The sequence below is a fragment of the Monodon monoceros genome, unplaced genomic scaffold (genome assembly GCF_005190385.1).
Source record: "Monodon monoceros isolate NGI ecotype Baffin Bay Population unplaced genomic scaffold, NGI_Narwhal_1 Super_Scaffold_12, whole genome shotgun sequence".
Lineage (NCBI taxonomy): Eukaryota > Metazoa > Chordata > Mammalia > Artiodactyla > Monodontidae > Monodon > Monodon monoceros.
In genome coordinates this window covers 30,057,747-30,081,071 of record NW_021703768.1, presented here as the reverse complement: position 1 = coordinate 30,081,071, position 23,325 = coordinate 30,057,747, and the positions used below count along the sequence as shown (strand labels likewise).

The 23,325-nt window shown below is 42.8% G+C and overlaps 1 protein-coding gene across 2 annotated transcripts in view; it reads right to left on the bottom strand.

Annotated features, from left to right (window-relative positions):
* Positions 1-23,325, bottom strand: part of SKP2 (S-phase kinase associated protein 2) — a 32,105-nt gene that overhangs the window by 3,513 nt on the left and 5,267 nt on the right. The window contains exons 3-9 of one of the 2 annotated variants that reach the window (XM_029217574.1): positions 16,887-16,998; positions 14,625-14,768; positions 13,524-13,658; positions 11,950-12,048; positions 10,623-10,753; positions 4,443-4,494; positions 4,163-4,270 (exon numbers count right to left, since the gene is read on the bottom strand). In XM_029217574.1, coding sequence (XP_029073407.1) covers positions 4,163-4,270; positions 4,443-4,494; positions 10,623-10,753; positions 11,950-12,048; positions 13,524-13,658; positions 14,625-14,768; positions 16,887-16,998 — 781 coding nt within the window. Of the gene's footprint in view, positions 1-4,162; positions 4,271-4,442; positions 4,495-10,622; positions 10,754-11,949; positions 12,049-13,523; positions 13,659-14,624; positions 14,769-15,777; positions 15,849-16,886; positions 16,999-23,325 lie in introns of those variants that run through there. The other variant, XM_029217575.1, reaches the window with a different exon arrangement.

Here is a 23,325-nt window from a genome sequence, read left to right as displayed (position 1 = left end):
AACAAACTGTTGTTGTTTGTAAAGTAAGCTAATCTCTGGAACAGAAACAGGAGTGCATGGGTGGCACAGTGGTGGCACAGTAGTTAGGAATCCGCCTGCCAAGGCAGGGGATGCAGGTTCGAGCCCTGGTCAGGGAAGATCCCACATGCCGCGGAGCGAGTAAGCCAGTGCACCACAACTACTGAGCCTGTGCTCTAGAGCCCATGAGCCACAACTCCTGAGCCCGTGAGCCACAACTACTGAGGTCTGTGCGCCTGGAGCCCGTGCTCTGCAACAAGAGAAGCCACCGCAATGAGAAGCCCGCGCACCGCAACGAAGAGTAGCGCCCGCTTGCCGCAACTAGAGAAAACCCACGTGCAGCAATGAAGACCCAATGCAGCCAAAAATAAAAAAGTAAACTTATTTTGAAAAAAAAGAAACAGGAGTGTAAAGAAAGGTCAGTATACATAGGTGTTTATACTTATTATCACTGAAGATGATAGCAATCCTGTCCCCAACTTAAATCCCTCTTATGTGAAATCTGAGGATGAGAACTTTGTCATAGCCATGAGAATTCGGTTTCTGCGATCTCCAGATTAGCCAAATTGTAAGACATTCTGCAGTGGATAGTATTTAAAAGAAGAAACTACAGGTGGGAGTGACGAGGAATGGCAGATGATAGAAGAGGAAATGTTCTTGCAACAGCACTTCAAAAGAGCTTGCTGAAGAAGGAAATCACACCAGACACTTAGAAGACACTCAGGTGTTTCCATGTGAGTAAGAAGTGAGCGGTGTAAGATGGGATGGTGGACGAATGATCATTCCCAAGTCGAAAAACCAGAAAGTCTCTAAAATTTTAAGGAGAACAAAAAAATAAAAACAACAACAACAACAAGCCTCTTGTATGTGTATCACCTACAACACAGCAGGACACATATGCAAGTATCTCTTTGAAACTACAAGGTAAGAGACTGAAAAGCCAACGAAGGGAGAGTAAATAGGTATGACTAGTTTAAGAGCCATGATTTCTAACTTAAGAAGTATAAAATGACACTGATGTCTTAAAGTGTCTCTAGTTAGTAAACAAAAGGTATTTATAAATCCTTTCACAGGTTCACTGCTTACCTCATCTACATAATCCCATTTTCCTTATAAAATCTTAAATTCCTCAACTACAAATTCTCCTACAGAAGTGATTATTTAGTCTCTCCTAATCTCAGATCACTTTACTATCTCCAGCTTAGATTTCTTACTTGAATGAGAAATACAGCATAATTAGAAGGACTTTTGGATATAAGGAAATCAGATCAATTAAGGAGTAAGGGAATAAATACAATGAGGGTATAGGTCCTGCAGACAAAAAAACCTACAGTTTCCCAAGTATTTTAAAGCATTATCATTACAGAAGAAACACATTCAAATTTTATTTTCCCACTTCTGAGATAAGAAATGAAAATTCTTTAGCACAAATGACTTTCTGGAAATTATTGTTGAGGATCCTAGAATTCTTACTATGCATTTCACGGACATCAGCCGCCAGAATGACTGAAATTGGAGGGCAAGACATTCTACCTGGAGAAACTTTTAAGGATAGGGTAGCAGCAAACTCATCTTAATGGATTCACAAGGTAAACCAGTATACTATCTACGTAATGTCTTAAGAAACATACTCGTTTACCTTAAAGTTCAAGGACAGCATCTTTCTTCTGTCCTCACTCTATTCTGGTGGTCTGGCTTGTCACTAAACTCCTGATGCCCCTGTTTCCCTTATTTCGAGACAATATCTAGACAAATCAGTTACAACAATGCTGTGAGGGTTCACACCTAGGTCTGTGGCTTCAGGCCCACGCTCTGAACCATCAATTCACACTGCTGCAGATATTACTATGAAAGCGTTATCATCCCACTGGATAAAAATATGTGAAGGCTCACAGCCTCCCCTTAGCCTCTGCTCAAGAGAAAGCACTTGGGTATTCTCTGCTTAGCTTCTTTCTCTCTGGAGAGAAAGAACAAAAGTAAGACACGTGGATAGATTCTCTTCAGAAAAGCAACCAAAAAAGAATGATCACTGCACTCCAGGGCGCTGCACAGGCAATGAAGCTGAAGCCTAGATGGCAAGGACGGGAAAGAATGGTTGACAGAGAAGTCTTTTTGGGTGGACACTGCAGGCTCCTAGGAGTTCTGGATGCTAGAAAATTCAAGTGGCAGGAGATTTTAATAAGAGTTCCATGCATATGAACTGAGACCCCAACATCTGAGAGCCCTGAAACTAAATACTAGCATTCCTTTTAGGCAGTGCTTTCCCAAATGAGACACCCGCTCAGACCCTGAGCCCCAAGATTAATTACAGTGATTTATTAAAAAACGTAATTACCAGATTCCCTAATTCTACTAGTTAACTCTATGTAGCTTAAGTATCTTATTCATTAATTCCTTTTTTTAAAAAAATTATTTTTTAAAAATTGAAGTACAGTTGATTTACAATGTTATATTGGTGTAGAGCAAAGTGACTCAGTTATATATATGTATACATATATTCTTTTTCAGATTCTTTTCCATTATAGGTTATTACAAGATATATAGTTCCCTGTGCTATATTCCAAGATACTGAATATAGGTCCTTGTTGTCTATCTATTTTATATATAGTGGTGTGTATCTGTTAATCCCAAACTCCTAATTTATCTCTCCCCCCTGCTGCCCTTTCCCCTTTGATAACCATAAATTTGTTTTCAATGTCTGTGAATCTATTTCTGTTCTGTAGATAAGTTCACTTGTATCTTTTTAGATTCCACATATAAGTGATATCACATGTTATTTTCCTTTTTCTGTCTGATTTACTTTACTTAGTATGATAATCTTTAGGTCTATCCATGTTGCTGCAAATGGCATTATTTCACTTATTTTTACGGCTGAGTAATATTCCATTGTATGTACATGGTATATATATATATCACATCTTCTTTATCCATTCATCTGTTGATGGACATTTAAGTTGCTTCCATGTCTTGGCTACTGTAAACATTGCTGCTATATTCATTAATTCTTGAAACTAACTTACAAGATGCAAACCAGTAACTTGAGGACTACATAAATTCTGTGCTCAAATTCACCACCTTTCTTTGGTAGGAACCAGAAGCTTGATTACCTTCATATGGATAGTGAGCTTAAATGAGGTCAGCAGCCTAATTCAGGGCATACTGGTTGGAATGCGAAAGAAGGGCACCAGGCCAAATCCAAGATACTGACTTCTTGAGGTTTTTAATAAAACTGCTATACAGTTATATTTGAACCAAGGAAGAATTTTCCAGCCCTTTGAAATATAGGAAAACTTCTTAAAACTACAGAGATGATGTTATTTCCAGGATGACTTGGATATAGCACTTCTTAAAAGGAAGATGGACCCAATTCTGTTTTTGTTGGCACTGCCTTGATTTTGTGGAAGTTGCTGAGCAGGTACAAAATTGATCCCTGTAACAGCTACTAGATTAGATACAGACTACTTTGCACGTGTCCAGGAGACCTGGAATGCAGACCCAGCTCAGCCAGTAATTCACTATTCGGCTTTGGGTAAGTTACTTTACTCTTCTGGATCTCAATCTCCCCCCTTTTCAAAGAGAGCATCAATCACTCTTACAATACTTACTACTTAAATTGTTTATTTTTTCCATTCCTTGACCATCCAGGACAGATGCCACTAGAAGATTACAGAATTTTTCCTCTAAGCCCAGATGAAGGTTTTTGGAATCAACTCTAGTAGACTTGAAAAGTTTCGGAAACACACACACACACACACACACACGCACGCACACACGCACACACGCACACACACTGGGTCTGCCTACCCCGTCATATAATCTGAGCTTCCTGGGAGTAAAGGCTATCTTCTCCCGCTTTTGTAAGTTCTCCACAAGTAGTAGTACAGTATTCTAATATTTAAACTCGCTCACAGCTAAATAAATGTTTAGTAAACTACCTCAATCCACTCAACTTTACTAGACATTTTAAGCAAAAAATTTTGCCTCGTTTTTTCTATTTGGCTAGTCTTTCCTAACCAGTGTGTGGTACACTAATTTGATGTTTAAGTAAGTTTTAAACATCTGCTGTTAATAATGGATTTTACCACCAAGGGACATCTCTTTTGGTCCCTGCCCTCTGCTTGCTTTAGAAAACAAAACTACTTACAGTAAAGTTTCAGGTATTATGTCATAGCACCGACTGAGTGATAGGTGTTGGAGGTAGTTGAGCTGGAAAAATTCCGGAAAGCAGTCACTTTTCAGCATGACACTATCGCTGTAACAGAAGGAGAAATTCAAAATCTAGCCATCAATACCAGATGGAGAAGACAGGAATAGTCTTATCGCTTAGTTCCTTCAATTCAACATATTAAGATCCTTTCTTCATTCAGTGAGCAATCATGAATTTTCATTTTAAAAAAAATCTTTTGTCTTCAATAAAAACATACCTTAAGTCTAGGTGGACAAGACTGGGACATCTTCCAACTAAGGTAGAGACATCTAGAAAACAAATGATGGTCACTATCAAATGAGGAATCAGACAAGGATCCCTGCTGTCAATACTTCATTTCACATTGTGCTGGAAATTCAGAATGGTGCAATTAGGGTCACTCACTATTAGAGACAAAAAACAAAATTATCATCTTGGCATATAAGACTTTCTACCTGGAAAATTCAAGAGAATCATCTGAAAAACTACTGGAAATACACAGTAAGAGAACTAACTGTGTAAAATGACTGGAAAACAAACTCCTTAGCTTGTCTATGTGCCAGCAATAGCTGGCTGGAAATAGGGAAAAACAAGCCCTATTCACAATAGCAAGAAGCAAAACCAAACAGCACAATATATATAAACAAACAACATATCATAAAGGTACCACTCAAAATCAGTGGGGGAGATCATGGATTATTAAAAAATAATATGGCTACCACAACTGGAAAAAATTTACTTCTCCAGCTCAAATAAAATATCCAAATAAATTCTACATGTTAAAAACTTCCAAATGCAAAAATGAATAATTATTCATTGCATCTTGGGATAGGTAAGGAGTTTCTAAACATAAAGTAAAACATAAAGGGAACACTGATAATTTACTACATAAATTTTTTAAAAATTTTTATTTATTTATTTTGGTTGTGCTGGGTCTTCATTGAGGCACGTGGGCTCCTCTAGTTGCGGCGTGCAGGCTCTACAGCACGCAGGCTCAGTAGTTGCAACACGCGGGCTTAGCTGCAGCGTGTGGGATCTTGGTTCCCTGACCAGGGATCAAACCTGGCCCCCTGCATTGGAAGCGCAGAGTCTTAACCACTGGACCACAAGGGAAGTCCCCTGCTACATACATTTTTAAAAACTCTACCATGTTAAAGCAAAACAGAACACACGCAGAATTAAAGAGGTATCAGAAAACTGAGAATAAATGTTTCCAACAGAGTTAGTGGTCTTATTATATAAAGAGTATTAAAAAAAAATGGGCAAAGAACATAAAGATACTTTCCAAAATATAGACATAATAAAAATGGAGCAAGAAATGCAAAATAAAATTATTGCTTTTCTGCCATCAAATGAAAAACAAATCCTATTATAATGCCCAGAATTGATGAACTATCAAAAAGCAGGTCCCCCCATACACTAAAAGTGGATATTTAATTTTATGCAGCCTTTCAGAAGACCTGATTTTTTTTTTGAGTGAACTGATCTTTTTAAAAAAAAAAGTGTTCAGGGTATTACACATTTAGCTCTTTGGCTCAGTAATTCCACTTTTAGAAAAATAATTAGAGATATGCATTAAGATATTCATTGTAGTGACAGTTACAAAAGCCCCTCCCCTGATTACTTTAATAGGTTAACCTTCATCCAATCTATGGAACACAATGCTAATAGCAGCTATTAAAAAGCTTTTTAATAACATTTTGTGACATGAAAAAATACTCAGGATATGTTGTATAGTGAAAACAAAACAAAATATATAAAATGCATTATAATCTCAATTTACTTAAAACACACAAACTCATATTTACACACAAACACACACAGAAAGAAAGGGGGTTGGGGGTTGGAAGGCTGGAAGAAAATAATCCAAATGTTAACTACAGTCACCAATGATGGTAGGATCAGAGATAACTTTTCAGAATTTGGAAGAAAGACACATGCAGTACTTTGTAATCAGAAAATGAATCAGTGTTATTTACTTTGAAAAATAGACAAATTTTATTGATGTTTGAGGGTTTTTGGTTTTTTTTCCCCTTCTCACAGCTACATCTTCAGCCCCATCCCCTCCCCTGAATCCTAGACTTGCATTTTCAACACAGCCAACACGCCCACTGGGCTATGTCATAAGCATCTCAAATTTATGCCTAAAACCAAACGCTTGATTTCTCCTCTCAATCTGCTCCTTCCCTAAAGTCTTCCCCATCTTAGTAAGTGGGAACTTCACCAAGCCAGTTGCTGTAGCCAAAACCCTGGGAGTCGTACTTGACTGTTTCCTCATATCCCACATCCAATCTGTTACCAAATCCTGTTAGGTCGGCTTTAAAACTGTGTCTGAAATCGGATCACTTCTTACTTCCTCAAATGTTACCACCCTAGTCTCCAGCAGCCTTTTCCCAGCACAGCACCAGAAGGAGACTTCAAAGGTGAGTCAGATCATTTCATTCCTGCTCAAAACACTCCAATGGCTTCCCATCTTACTCAGGAAAAAAAATGGAAACAGAGCTTTTGCCCTGGCTTAGAGAGCATGCCCCAGCTATCTCAGCTCCTACCACGGTCCTCCTTGCCTCCCCCCTCACTGGCTCCCAAACCGAGAGGAAAGAAAACCTCACACATTAATAAAGTTGGTCTATTTTAAAAAATAAATAACATTTATCGATTTATTTTCTGATTACAAAGTAGCATGTGTGACTTTCCTCCAAAGGCACTTGTTGGTCCTTAGTTCTAGAATGTTCTTTCCTTACATATCTACACGGCTCACTCCTTCACTCCTTCAGGTCTGTGCTCAAGTGTCACTTCCTCAGGAAGGCCTTCTCTTTGACCATTCCATCTGAAAAGAGCCCCCGACCCGCCACACTCCACCTAAGCACTCTGCTTTAAATTCTTCCTCCTCGCATTTTCACCTCCTTTTATCACATTTAATTCCTTGTTGATTGTCTGCCTTCCCCACCAGAATGGAAGCTTCACAAGGATGACTTTCTCTGTTCTGTTCAAGGCCACGCCGCCCAAGTCTGAACAGGGCTTTATGCATTATAGGGGCTCAATAAATTGGAATAAATTTGCCTCATTAGTCACTAAAAAATAAAGAAGTGCACAGCACAATTTTAAGTGACCCATCATCTCGCCAGCCAGCCAGCCACCCACAAAATCCACAACCAGATACAATCTTATTTTGCCACCACCTGGGAAAGAACGAAACCTTGGGGGATAAAACTGGTCAGTCTCTGTCTCCAGCCCTTGTTGAAGCCGCGGTCTTCCCTCGGTGGGAAGAGTTAGTAAACAGCAGTCCCTGCCAAGATTCCTCTTCACTGTCTCCTTCATTTCACTTAAGTTAGAAGGGATCTTAGAAACCACCTAATCTAACCTGTCATTTTAAAAGAGAGACAATTCTAGCTAGAGAAGTCCAAGTAAATCCAAGACCAAAAGCTAGGTCCTCCAAACCTCATTCAGTGCTCATCTGGGTAGAGAATGAAAACATCAACAGGCGGGCTTCCCTGGGGGCGCAGTGGTTGAGAGTCCGCCTGCCGATGCAGGGGACACGGGTTCGTGCCCCGGTCCGGGAAGATCCCACATGCCGCGGAGCGGCTGGGCCCGTGAGCCATGGCCGCTGAGCCTGAGCGTCCGGAGCCTGTGCTCCGCAACGGGAGAGGCCACAACAGTGAGAGGCCCGCGTACCGCAAAAAAAAAAAAAAAAAAAAAAAATCAATAGGCAACCGTTACTGATCTCTCATTATGTGCCAAGAACAATTCAACATCCTGTACACGTATTAACCCATTTATTCCTTACTCTAAGAGGTGGGTTCTGTTATCTCCATTTTATTGATGAGAAATGGAGGAACAGAAAGGTTAAGTGACTTGCTCAAGGCTCCCCAGCAAATGGCAGAGTGGGTACTTGACCCCAGGAGGTCTGGCACCAGTCTTGCAGCTAAAATACAAAATCTGTATTACCATCTAAACAATGAAATAGTGTGCGCCACTGCTAAAGACATCCATTTAAAAATCTTTGACTCCCCCTGTATAATTAAGGAAACTAACACCTCAACTTCTACTCCGCGTCTTTGTCCTTGCCCTGAATGTGTCTAGCAAGCAGGATTTTACCACCTATTATTCCTGCCAAAACTCAGTAAAAAGGCGATTTGTTCTTTTTCGGAGGAACAAAGAAAAGGGTTTTAAGCCAAACTTGGACACAGTTTACAGCAGTCTGCCTACAGCAGAGGTTCTCGACCTTGCACCCAGAACCTTGGTTCATTACGGAAAAACTCTCAATAAAGAAGTGGGAAATTCAGATATGGGCAGAAATGTACATAGGGCACTGTCTTCTCTTGGGGATGAAGAGGGAAGAACCAGGGGCGGGATTCACTGTGAAGAGGATGCTCACTGGTGGGAGTTTAAAATCCTTGGAAGGCCACTTGGCAATAACTATCCAAAACTTGAGAACGGAACCTAATCTCTGAGCTGGCAATACCACTTAGAAATGCACTCAAAGGTTCACCTCTGTCCGTACAAAGTTGCTTATAAAAGGGAAAAACTGGGCTTCCCTGGTGGAGCAGTGGTTGAGAGTCCACCTGCTGAAGCAGGGGACACGGGTTCGTGCCCCGGTCCGGGAAGATCCCACATGCCGCGGAACGGCTGGGCCTGTGAGCCATGGCTGCTGAGCCTGCGCGTCCGGAGCCTGTGCTCCGCAACGGGAGAGGCCACAGCAGTGAGAGGCCCGCGTACCGCAAAAAGAAAAAAAAAGGGAAAAACTGCAAAGATTCTAAACATTCATTACAAGGAGATCAACTGAATAAGTTATGAATGAATCAACACAAATATATTTGATGGAATATCACACAGCCACTGAAAATGACATTTGTGTAGCGACTAAAATGGGGTTACCTGAAATAAAAACGTGTTACAAAGAATTCCATACACCATGTCCCATTAAAAAAAACACTTTTTAACAGGAAAAAAGACTGGCAAAATGTTAGCGGGATTATTGATTTGTTTTTGTGTTTTTACATGCTTTGGGTATATTTGAGAATGACTATATAATACTATAACCAGACTTAAAATTGTGTTTAGAGGGAAAAAATGTAGAACAGTACATTTTTCTGTTAGACACATTCTGCAAATGTCTGGTTCAAATCTTTTTAAGTATATTAAAAACTATAATAAATAAAAACACTTATACTCAGATGAGCTGACACCACCATCAAGACACGAGGGTAGGGCTTGAGGTATGTGGCTGGCTTAACTAGGCTCTGTGCAGCCCACAGCCCGAGATCACGAAGGAACTGTTAAAATGCTAAGTGAAATAAGTCAGACAGAGAAAGATAACTACTGTATGATATCACTTATATGAGCAATCTAAAAAATACAACAAACTAGTGAATATAACAAAAAAGAGGCAGACTCACAGATACAGAGAACAAACTAGTGGTGGCCAGTGGGGAGAAGAAGGGACGAGGGGCGATACAGGGGCAGGGGATGAAGCGGTACAAACTGTTAGGTATGAAATAAGCTACAAGGATATAGTGTACAACATGGGGAATATAGCCAATATTTTATAATAACTATAAAAGTAGTATAACCTTTAAAAATTGTGAATCACTCTGTTGTATACCTGTAACTTATATAATATTATATATCAATTACACTTTAATAAAAAAAAACCTTGCCATTTGCAAAAACTTATCTTTGCAAATTAAGATTCTGTCAATATTAGACAAATAAGACAAAGCATAACTGAACGTTGAGGCTTATAAAGACTTTGTCACACATTACCCCTGATTTCAAGTCTGTGTTTGTCTAAAAAACCTCATTGCCTTCTTAGACTGAATTGAGAGGAGTTAGTTATAAATATGAAAGAGGGTTTATAAACAGGGTTTTCAACCTTGGTGCTACTGAAATTTAGGACCAGATTCTTTTTGGTGTGTTATTCTGCTGTCCTGTGGCTTGTTCACCAGCATTCCTGGCTTCTACCCACCAGATGCCAGTAACACCCCTGCAGCCGTGAGAGTCAAAAATGTCTCCAGACTTCGCCAAATGTCCCCTTGCAGGCAAAATTATCCCCAGTTGAGAACCACAGCTTAATACTGATCAAACGGTGCACTGATCGATTTTTATGTTGGGGTTTTACCTAACAATTTAGTTAATGAAAAGAACTTCTTCTGCTTAAACATAAATTGCTTTAAAGGATAAAGGTTTCCACTTTCAGATTCTGGATTCCAACCCTGCTACCCACTAGCTGTTGGCATTTACCTGACCCTTCTGATCAGCCAGCTGCTACCTCATCTGAAAAATAGGAATAGGAACACATGTGCTGGATTAAATGAGACAACTTATGGAGGACCACGCCTAGGAGATGCTCGAGAAATCAAACCTGCTGTTATTGTCGTGGCTGCTGTGGTTAAGGGGCCGACAGCCTGGCAGGTCTTACCCGATCTCTGCAGATTCTTTCGGTACCCGCTGAGATTCAGCTGGGTGACAGTCTCTGACACGTGTGCGACAGCCACCTGCACATGCTTTTCAGTGAATTCATAGCACCAGGAGAGGTTCAGTTCATCCAATCTGCACACAAGAGGGGTGATAAGGAAAGCATGAAACTGTTACCCAGAATGAGTTCTCGACGTAGCACCGCCTAAAGCTGCAAACCAAGAATATACAAAGCCATCGATTCCTTACCATTTTCTGCACAGAACCTCTGCTCCTCTAAGCAGCTACATTCGCTCACCTGAAACTGCTTCCTCCCATCTTGTTCCAGTGTGTTCCAGAAACTTGCCAGGGGATGTGAGCCAAGGGCCTAGTGAATGCTGCCCCCTTCTGGAAGAGGAAGGAAGCGCTCTCCTCTCCTGCTCAAACCTCAGTGCAGGACTAGATGGAAAAATTCTAGTCTCTATGCTTTCTTTCTCAATCACCCGGGTTATTAGCAAACAACTACACAGTATGAGCAAGCGCCCGAGATGCTTTAAAAAACTGTTGGATTGTACCGGGGATTCCTAATAAAGAGATGCCGACATTACAAAAATCCACTTTACCTTATTGGGCCTCTGCTAACTGAGCAAATGAGGGCTTCAGAGAAAGAGTCCAACCATTAAACTATACATCCCCATCCTGGCACTGCTGAGAAAATGTAGGGCTACCATTTTATCTCATTGATAACATTCTTAGCCAAAGGCAATCTACTTTCAACAGATCATTAAGTAGAAATAAGTACAATGTTATTAGCACAGAGACCAAGAGATAGTAAAAAGGACACAGACACAGACACACACACAGTACTGGGTATTCTGTGAACCATGTCCCCCCTCACTTATTAATTTCTATAACTCTGTAACCTTATTTATATACTGATATTACTACATAATATAAAAGATGTTTTTAATGGAATCACCCAAATTCATGGTGTATTTTGCAATAACAAATTTAATCCAAACTGTTAAGTTAGGTCTACAGATATTATAGGGAAAAACGCCTGACCATAAAGTCAGGTATAAACAGGTACTGTTTGTACATATTGTTAATAAACACACTACTACATTTTCTGTATTTTAATAGTCACAGAAAAAAAAGGGATCACTACACAAGCATCCTTTGGAAACTTAATCGATTTGGCTTCTGAGTTTGGATGGAAAGTTTGGAGGGCAAAAGGCATTGCATTATCCAAATCAAGAGCTTGGAGAGTTAGGTATAGCTTAAAATTTTTCCTTGATTCTATTCTGATGTGAAACAACAGTTCTATAATCAAAATCTCAAATCTCTCCTACCTGCAACAGCTGCTCAGCAAAGTCTTCAGGGCAGATTCAGAGAATCCAGAACACCCAGAAAGGTTTAATCGCACTAAATTTGTGTTCTGAGCAAGATTGCTGGAGAAAGAAGACAAAGTCATAAGAACACCAACAAGACACTCACTCAGTCAACAAGCATGAGGCTAAGTGAGACAGTTAAAAGCACACAGGCCTCTGAGTCAGAAGTGAGTTTAAATTCACATCTTACTATCTGGATGACACCAAGCAGGACGTTTTGCCTTCGTTTATTATCATCTGTGAAATGGCAAGATCAGTACCTTTTTGGTAGGGTTGTTAAAATTAAACGATATAATGTAATAAAGGCCTTAACAGTGCCTGGCACAGAGAGTCAGTCCACAACAAACGCGGATCAATGTACTTTAAAAAAAAAAACAACAAAAAAACAACCCAGCAATGAAATAAACATTTTTCCATTTCACCCACAATTGGTAAACTTCTACTTATAAAGTCACTAGGTTCTTTCAATCTTGCCCTCTCCTCTACATTCCAAAATGCCTCATGTTAGTGAAATAGTGATTAAGAGTGAGAGTTCTGGAATCATACTACATTGCCAGGTTCAAATCTTGGTTCTGCCACCTACTAACTGTGTGACTTTGGACAAGTTATTCAGCCTCTCTGTTCCTCAGTTTGCACATCTGTAAAAAGGGAACAATAAGAACATATTTCATGGGGTTGCTGTGAGGATTAAATCAGAATATCTCTAAAGAATCTAGTATCTGGCACATGGTACGTGCTCAATAGATGTTAGCTGCTATTATTATCATTATCTATTTTTTCCCATCAGGTATCATCATTTCTTACCTGAATGAATACAATAGTATCTTAACTAATTTAGTTTCTTTTATGTCTGACTGACCCTCTGAGATGCCCAGTGAGTTAATTTTCTCAAATTCAACTCTGACATGTTCCTTCCATCCTCAGAACCACTCTCCTCTCTTCACCACACTTCCCTCTTCACAGCGCACAACAGAATCCAGACTTCTTCCAGCGTGGCAGGGGCCCACTCCACTATGATCTGGTCCCTGACCACCCTCACCTGTCACCTCCCTCACTGAGCCCCACGCTCCAGCAATTCCCGACCACTTCAGAGTTTAGACCCAACCAGACTGCTTCCTTCCCCATATCATGGGGAGAACTCCTACCTATGTATTTTCAATACTCAGCTTAAGAGTCACTTCCTCTGAGAAGGCTGCCTTCTCGAAATTTAATTAGGTCTCTGTGTGTTGGCACACATTCGCCAACGCACCTAACAAACACACAGCACTGTAATTACTTGTTTCTCCCATGAATGAGGGAGGGACCATGCCTTGATTCATCCCTGTATGTCTAGAACCTAGCACGAGCCCTGGCAAAATAGTTAGCATGCAAACTTTGGTTGCCTAGGTGAGTCCTGGAAAGTTTTGCAGAAGCTGGTACACTGCACTGGATATTTTCTGAGTCCATCTGGATATGGACAGGACACCCCAGGTACACTCAGGAAACAAAATTAACAAAACAACTGCCTTTGTGACACGCTCCTGGCTGCCACTCACTTGACAATGGGATCCGAAAGCCGTAGGCCTTCTAGACTGAGATTCTGCAACTTGGAGCAGTGAGACAGAAGGCCGTGGAGGGTAGACACATCGATCACTGAGTTCGACAGGTCCATGTGCTGTACACGAAAAGGGCTGAACACAGAAGGAATAAAAAGAGGTTCCACAAGGTGGCTCACACCAGCAAATCCAGATCACATCCGACCCTTCTCCTCCCCACCTGGGCAGTCCATCACAGACAAGACCCTAAATACTCATTTCAAATATTAGCTATAGTTTTGGTCATAAAATAAGTTGCTACTAGCTAATTCCCACACTCGTTTGTTTTAAAATTCAAGAGCATTTTTGCCAAGTCCAGATGTTGTGCCAATATAGTCCCACGTAGAAAATTAATTAATGGGCACCGTGAGAAGGAGCTGGATGTGGATGACAAAAAGGTTATGCCGGGCTTCCCTGGTGGTGCAGTGGCTGAGAGTCCGCCTGCCGATGCAGGGGACACGAGTTCATGCCCCGGTCCGGGAAGATCCTACATGCCGCGGAGCGGCTGGGCCCGTGAGCCATAGCCGCTGAGCCTGCGCGTCCGGAGCCTGTGCTCCGCAGCGGGAGGGGCCACGACAGTGAGAGGCCCGCGTAACGCAAAAAAAAAAACAAACACACACACACCAAAAGAGGGCCTTTTTTTTCCGGATGCAAATTTGTCCACAGTAGGATCAGAAACTCAAGAGTAACAAAGCCTGAAAGGATGCCTCACATTTTTTCTTGATCAGAAATGGGCAGTGGGGAAATAGCTAGGCTGCCTTGCATCTGTTGGTGAGGGCTCTGCTTGGCTCCTGCCTCATGGGACTCCGGACACCCATCTACTGAGGACCCCAAGTACATCTAAGACCCTGGGAAGAGCCCAAGAGCAACCCTGCGTTAAAATGGGAATGATGTCACTGAAACCTGTGCCATGTCTCAATACAAAGGCTACGCGGCAAGATATGCAACTAACTCTCCATTATGCACAGGTGACCTGCCATAGGGCATACAGCTGAATATAGGAAAAAAGACATTTTGATCTGTTTTCCATCCCAAGATTTTCCAGGAATTTTCCTTTCTTACCTGAAACGTTCAACAAACGGTTGGTCCATAAACGATCGTGGGCAGCGGAAGGCAACCACCCCTCGAGACAGCAGCCGACCAACCACATCTGGGTGGAGGTTTCTGCCGGTGAGGTCTAAGGTCTGCCAGAGAGACTCGTCAAACCTGGGAAAGAAGAGGTGCTGTGTTTGGTAAGCCGGGACACTGGTTACTGGAGGCCCTCGACACCGTTACTAACGTGAGGACACGGCCACTAAATTGCCTTGAAGCAAATTCCGAAGGCACCTTTGTTTTTGACTACACAATTACCTATGATATTTTTAAGGCATTTTTGAATAGCTCTTGGTCCTATCACGCATAAGCTTTTATCTTCCTCTTTATATGGATTTCCAATTTAGCTGGTTCAATGCTATCAGGTGCAATGCAATGATCTAGAACCAGAGAATACAATTGCAGGATTCGAATCAATTCAATAACTTTGAAAATGATTGTTCAAATCACTCAACTGATTATCGAACGAGTAGATAGGTTCAAAATGGCCCAAATGATCCCACTTGCCATTTTTGTGAAGCATGAACAGGCTACCTCTATTACCCTAACGAACGTGTAAATGTACCTAAAAGAAGGAAAGTTTTTACAACTTTATTATGAGACATAGTTATCAGATATCTATTAGGAAAAAGTCATAGTTCAGCTCTGTTTTACAATATCTTAAAAGCTTAAAATATATATATACGCACAAAAATATAGGTATATACATATGAACTAATGGGAAGGAAAAAAGTAAAAATATTTAGATTTTAGATAGTGTTTCTGAAGCAAAAACGAGGTACCAAAATGTATGAAACACGATAAAGCTTTAATACCCAGAGATTAATTCAATTTAACAAAAACATGAGATCAAGCCCATGAGGAGACATTTTAAATACCTACAAGAATTTTACTTTTTAATACTGCTTGCAGACCACTGGCTAGAGCTTCGAAATAACTCTACACAAATTGTCAACATGTTATCCAACCTCTATTATTAAGAAGGCAGGACTGCAGTGCCTGGCATATAACGACAGTTGAAATGAAGATGAATAGACTCTGCATGGAGAAGACAGCCGGCGGAAAAAGAAAATCAAGATGGGGTCACTTGGGCGGGGATAAGTGAAAGTCAACCACCATTTACCTGCTCCAGTATTCCAGGTGTGCAGACCTCTCCGTGGCTCTTCTAAGCAGATACAGTCAGCCCTCCCTATCCACGGGTTCTGCATTCGCGGATTCAAGCAACCACACATCCCCGGATACAGAGACAGACTGTCCTACGCCATTTTATATAAGGGACTTGAGCATCTGTGGATTTTGGTATCCACAGGAGGTCCTGGAACCAATACCCAGAGGATACCAAGGGACGACTGTAGCCCACGCCTGTAAATACCTAGAGTGTCTTATTTCCAGCACACCCGTGAATGGGAAGGGTAGGGGCTCCTGCTGTCTCACAACGAGAGTCCTAGATGTGTGGAGGGAGAAGAGAGACAGATGGCCTTGAAGCACAAAGCGAAGCATGGCCAGAGGTTAATGGGTAGGAGAAAAGGTGAAGATGGAAAGGCAGTCATTTCCTCCCCGCTTCTGGCCCGTTACTGCCATCCCAGCTCACCAAGACTCACCCTGTGCAGCTCACCGTCCACACTTGAAAAGTGCTGCCCCTGAACCAACAAAAACCCCAACAACTGTCGGTTGCCACGCGCTGAACGTTTCTACGAGCTGAGCACTGCCCTGGCATCTTTATACCGCATCCTCACAGTGGCGCTGTCCTGAAGGTACCGTCACCCCCATTTAATATATGGGGGGGGACTGAAGCTCAGAAGTGTCAAGGACCTCGCTCAGGTTCCCCCAAAGCCTAAGCGGCAGAGGCTGGCTTCCCACTCAGGTCTAATGCCAGAGCCTCGAGTTCTCTCTCAGTGCACTCACTGCCCAGCCCAGCCGGCGGGTGGGCAGCAGCTATGCCTTCGCGCACGCCCATCACTCCCCTCACTGTTGGTACGTTGCCCAATAAACACGGGCTACACTGAATACACGGAAAGGAGGTTTTCAGAAATGGGGTAAGTCACTTCCGGTCGCTCCCTCTCTTCACTCTGAAATAAGACACTGATTATTAATAAAAGGGAGAAGATACCTAGTTTGCTTTGTGCTGCTATATTTTTCTTGGTTTTCAGTTTCAGCAGACCCAAATGAATAAATAAATAACCCTTCTTTTCTCCTCATCCACATATAGCAGAAGGGGTGAAAAATACTTACGCTAGATGATACCATCTCTTACAAACACTGGAGACTTTCAGAAGTTCAGGGAGGCACAGACAGGAGAAGATTCCTAAGAGCAGCTCGTCTGGAAGGGAGTCCCATGAAACACCTTTGAGGGGGAAAAAAAAAGAAAAAGTGTCTTCCCATCACCATTCTTTTGCCCTATCAAGTCTACTGAGCCTTTTCATGCACTTAAAGCATATACAACACGTAGCTTAAACAGGGGAATTTAATGCTAAATGAATTCCTCATCCTCACAAATGTTTTTCTGTTTACCCACTGTCTATGTACCCTGAAGTGGGTACCATACTTTTTCAGCAAAGGAGAAAAGAGAACATCAAGAATACTTTTCATAACATTCTTCTCTTCAGTGCCCACCAGCCAGTCTTAGGCAAGAACGATACTAACAGTGGTTCACAGCAAGTCCCACGCCGCTCAGATCTCAGACAGCAATGTCTAAGACATCACGATGCTTTTGGTTGCTAAGGAACGCCTCACTTCTCTCTGAAGTGGATTCAGTGGTGGATTTATCAAGTAGTGACCTTATTTAAAAGGCAAAACGAACCTTCCTCCCTCTTCTTTCAGGTTTACAGAAAGCACTCAGAAGTCAATTTACCTACAAGTGCAATATCAAAAAGGTGTTCTCATCTATTAATTCAACAAATATGTACTGAGCACTTAACTCTGATGCCAGGGATCATTTCAGGTGTTGGGGTGAAAGCAGAAAACAAGACAGACAGAATACTTTTTCATGGAACTTACATTCCGGCGGGAGGAAATGATCACATGATATTAGATGATATGCTAAAAATTGTTCAATATGTTAAAAAGTACATGATATGTTCAAATTGATTAGTGCTATGCAGAAAACTTACGTGGGATAGAGGACAGGATGGGGAATACGGGGGCCAGTTTTCAAAGTCTGAGCACAGTGGCCAGGGAAGACCTTACCGAGCCGGTGATCGCTGAGCAAAGGCTGAACAGAGAGGGGGCCAGCCTTGTGAGTCTCTGGGGTGTGTTCGAGGTGCAGGAACAGCATGTCTGTTTTAAGGAACAGCAAGGAGGCCAGTGTAGAACAGAGTGAGCAAGTTGTGGGAATGATGGAAGAGGTCAGAGGGGTGAGGGGGGGCCAGGTCAGGCAGGGCTTGAGGAGCCTCAGCTTTGACTCTGAAGGGGCTTCTGAGCACAGGAATGACGGCATCTCACGGAGGTTTTAAAAGGATCACTCTGGCTGCTGTGTGCAGAATAAACTGGAGGGAGAAAAAGGTGGATGCAGGAAAACCAGTTTTCTTAGTCTTATAAAAGCAAACTCTAAACAGCTATTCAACAAGTATTAAACTCTCACATATGAATGTACAGATTAACCCACAAGATCGGGTTAACATGACAATGGCCTAGAAGGAAATAAGTATGCACCGAAGAAATACTGAGTGATTTAGATTAGATTTAGAGTGGTTAGATGAGTTCAATAACTTGCCTTCTCAGTCTCTCTCTACCTCCAATCCATCTGCTACACCAATTCTAGTGCTATCCTCTCCTCTCTGTGATGGTTAATTTTAGTATCAACTTGACTGGGTCAGGGGATGCCCAGATATTTTGGTTGAACACTATTCTGGGTGTCTCTGTGAGGGTGTTTCAGGATGAGATGAACATTTGATCAATGGACTGAGAAAAGCAGATTGCCTTCCCCAGTTGTGGGCTTGCCTCATCCAATCCAAGGCCAGGTTAGACCAAAAGGCTGATGAACGGAGAACTGTCTCTCTCTCCTGTCTCTGAGCTGGGACCTGGGTCTCCTCCTGCCTTCAGACCTGGATTGAAACTTGTACCATCTGCTCTGCGGGGTCTCAGGTCTTTGGGACTGAAGATCTTGGGACTTTTCAGCTTCCAGCACTGCGCAAGCCAATCCCTTATTAATAAATCTCCCTATATCTCCTATATGTTCAGTGTCACTGGAGAACCCTAACACTCCCACCTCCCCACTTAAAAGGTGTCAGTATTTACTGAACACGGACATTACACCAGGCTCTGTGGAGAACACGATGGAGAGCTGGAGAGAGCATGGAGGAGAGTGATAAACATGGCAGTCCGACTCTTTTCTCCTATTCCTGGGCAATCTTTTGAAAACGTCCATGCCCATCCCTCAATGAGACCCTTCAGTGGTGTCCCTTGAATATTCAGCCTAAAGTCTATACTGCTTAGCATGAAATTCAAAGCTTTCTGGCAGTGCCCCACTTATTTTTCTAGGTTCACTATCTAGAAATATGCTCCAGCCATTTGGAGCTACTTGGAATTCTCAGAATGAGTCATCCTTCGTCACATCTCAATGCCTCTGTACATGCTGTGCCCGCCCCCGACTGCTATTAATTTAACATCAAGTGACCATTAATGCCCCAACTCCTATGGACGGCTTCCCATGACATCACCAAGAACAGGTGGCTTTTTAAACCACGATTTCATTATTTGCTTACTCACCTGGGTAGGCCCCCACAAGGCCATGGGTTCTTGAGAATGAGAACCCGATTTTTTTTTCTTTTTTTAAACAGTCTTTGTATTCTAAGGACACAATGCCTGATACATTCATCCATTCATATATTTATTGAACATGTACTATATGCTGAGATCTGTTCTACAGACAAAGATGAACAAGGCATGGCCTGCTCAGACTTTCAGAGACACAGATAAATAAACAGGAAATTCCAAGCAAGTATCACCATGGGCTGCGGTAGGGTTCAGGGTGCTGTGCTGCGCAGGGTATGGGGGTGGAGCAGTGGTCAGGGAAGCAGCCTCTACGGAAATATGAGGAGGAGAGATGCAGCTGCTCAATGAACCCCTGCCCCTCCCTCTCTAGAGAATAAAATAAAGGACTGACTGAGGCTCTGAAACCTAGGGACAGATGGAGGAAGGCAGATAGATCATCCATGCTGAGCCTGGACCATGTTCTGGGCAGGTAGCTCCAACAAACCTCCATCACTGCCACACAGCTCCTGGTCCAAGGTCAGTGTGGACAGAGCTTCTCCAACAGGGCTCCTGTCCTGCTCCCCAAACTGGAGAAAAGTTTTTCTTCCATTAACTCTTCTTAACTCCCTGACCTCTGCTGCTTCTCGCGTATACAGATCAGATGCTGGCATTTCATTCGGCAAAAAAATCACACACTTAGTCACTTCGAACCTAACATGTTGAGATTTTTACTATGATCTGCACAGACCATCCTGACACCACGTGCTTGACCCCCGCCACAAGTGTAAGGACTACTGGACTGAGGAAGAAGCACAGCTTCGACTGGAATTCGACTACATTGCCTCCAAGACTACGAACCTTAGGCAAGTTACTCAATCCCTCTGGGGCTCGGTTTCTTCATCTGTAGGAATGGGAATCAGAAGGTTTATCTTGCAAAGTTGTTCACTATGAAGATTAAATAACTTATGACAAGAGGTTAAGCAGCGGAGAGTCAAACTTTCTCTTTCTTGCCTCTATTCCTCTCCTTTCTCCATAAAATCTGTACATTTTCCTCTTGTAACCTTTTCTTTTCAATGCTGCTTGGAATTTTCACCTACGTGAAAACACCCACGGTGGAAGTAGGGTTTGGACAAGGGCTGCCTGGTATGATTTACTGAGACCCCCCAAACTGTCTTCTACCCAAGTTTGGGATCCCCAGAAGCAGATCCTGAGAACATGAACTAAAGTAGTTTATTTGGGAAGTGATCTCAAAAGTACTGGAAAGAGTGAGGCGAGACATGGAAGGGCAGGAAGCCAATTTGGGTATGTGAATAAGCAGATTACCGCTATGGGCAACTGGGTTTCAAATCCGCAGGGCACTCCAGGGAAGCATATGGCACCTGCCCCAGAGTGGTCCCAGCCAAGGGCACAGGTGCTGGGGCATTAATCCACCAACTGTTGTCAGTCATTGGTTGGCGGCTTCTGGGAAAGGGCAGGAATGTTGACTGCCTAGCACCTCTGCCCAGAGAAAGCCCTCAAACACAGTGTCATCTACATGGAGGAGAAAGCCTTCGGCATAAAAGGGAATGGTGACCTTCAAGGAGCTATGGATGGGGCACCAAAATGTCTACCAAAGATGGTGAGGAAAGGAAATAGGGAAGCTTGTTGTGAAGTGTAGGGCAGGAGAAATAAATAATGAACTTGATGCTTCCCATTTTATTAGAAAGACATAAGAAATCAAGAACAATTAGAATATGAGATCAGTAATTCAAATGCTAGAAGGAAAATGTGGCAAGCGATGAATGCAGATGTTTTCCGAGGACAGCAACGCCAGGCAATGAAGCCACACAAGTAAGCTAAGTCTAGAATTAGGAGGGCTTTGCACTGCAACGTCCATCTTCACCTGCCCAGCTCCTAGCCATCCTTCAGACCTCAGCTTAAGTGTCACTCTCTCAGAGGAGCATTCCCAGGTCACCACCACAGCCCCCATACCCAGATTTGCACATCTAGCACCCAGGACAATACCTGACACATAACATGCATTCACTAAATCATTGCTCAATGCGTTATACCTTTTACTCTCCCTTCACGCAAACTGTGCACGTGCTAATTCTGTATCTGTGTGACTGGTTAACCTTCCTTAACCGATTAACTGCTACACCTGGTGCCTAGGACAAACCTGGCGATGAACATTAGAAAGTACTCAACTGATATTACACAAAGGAATGACTGACACCCAAGAGAAGAATGCTGGCTTTATTTTATAGACAGGTAAGACTGTCGGCCTCTTAGGACCAGTTTCCTCATTTGTAAAATGACAAGGCTGGCCTAAGGCTCCACTTTGATATACATTCCTGGGTGACTAACTAATGCACGGGTGTGTAAGCACAGTCCCTGCCTGGTGGCCTCAGTGGGAGACAAACTAATAGACAAAAACATAACCTGGCACTTAAAACTGCCATTTACCGAGAGCCCTAAAAAGTCTCAGACATTTATTAATGCACACTGATTCTAATGTGTCCGTGTCCTAAGTCGTAGTATCCCATTTTATAGATGAGGAAACTTGTCTTAGCGGGGTTATTAATTAACCTCACCAAGGTGCTATCAACGATTAGGTGGCAGAGCTAAGAGGCCAACGTGGGTCTCTTCTGTCTGTTTCCAAACCCCACATCCTGAGGTGAAGGCACAGAGCCACAGAGGAGGATGTCTGAAGGCTGGCCAGGTGGTACGGGGCACAGTACCTGCAAAGGAATGGCACGGCCCTGTAGGTGTTTGGGGAGGATGAGGCTAAAGACAGAAACCTGGGGAAACAGGTAGTGTCCTGTCAGTCTTGGAGGTGGGGGGGAGGGGATTCACGAGAAGATGTAACTGTGACTAAAGGTACAGGTCACACAACCAGCAAATGGCAGGCTGGGAATCCAAACCCAGGTCTGACTCTAAATCCTGCCCTCTTTCTACCCTAGGATTCTCTCTCCTATTCTGAGTACTTAATTTTCTACAAGTTTTTTACAAGGTGAGAATTAAATCTGACTTGCTACAGAGAAAGGAATCTATCAGGGCTTGGGAGGGAGGGGAGAGACAAAGATGCCGAGAGCTCTCAGCGGGTCAGCGAGCAGATGGAAGGCGCGATGGCCGAGAAAATGCACAGCCTCGGTGAGCAGCCAAGTACCCAGGGCTCCATGGAGCCGATCACAGGACCACACTGACGCTGATTCTAGGGCCCCTGGTAGGGATGAAGGCCAGGAGGCGGGGCAGGGGGTGTTTCACAGCCTGAAAGTGGGTGCTGTTCCAGCAGAAGAGGCAGAGTCTGTCTTCATGTAGCTGCCCCCGGGGCTGGTATCCAGGCTTGGGATATGCTTAATCTAATTTTACTTCCCATATTTAATTCTCAAAACATCGACCATCTGTTTCCTGGATTCCTGACTACACTGCTGCCTGGTCTGTCTGCCCAGAGAGGATGAGAAAGTCCAGAGCGAGTCTTTCTTCCACTCACCTCTTCTAAACCCTCCAAGGCTGCACACCAGACCTGCACAGTAAGGAGAAGAATCAACCCCACGGACTCTAGTCTTCAACGACATGGAAGCAGTTCAACATACTTCGGAGCCATGAAAGGTGAAAACTGGCCAGATTCACAAACTTGTTGGTCACCACCCTCAGCCACCGGTATCACCACTTATTCCTCCGGTGTAAAGCCAGCTGTCCACTTCTGTAACCTCATCACCTCCCATCCTCTTGAAGTCCTCTGGAAACAGTGCTTGTTGAAGAGTTTTCGATGCATTAGGACTTTGCAGTATAGGTAACACCTTACTCAACATGTTTATTTCTTGGAACATCACCTATACTCAGATGCAAATTCAAACTCCAAAGTCATCTCAGTTTTTGATCCTCAAAGCCACCCGTCTCTTTAAGCACAGATAAACAATTATACGTGAAGGATAAGCAGGTACAGGTATTCACATCTACTGTTTTCCGGGGTTTTTGTTTGTTTGTTTGTTTGTTT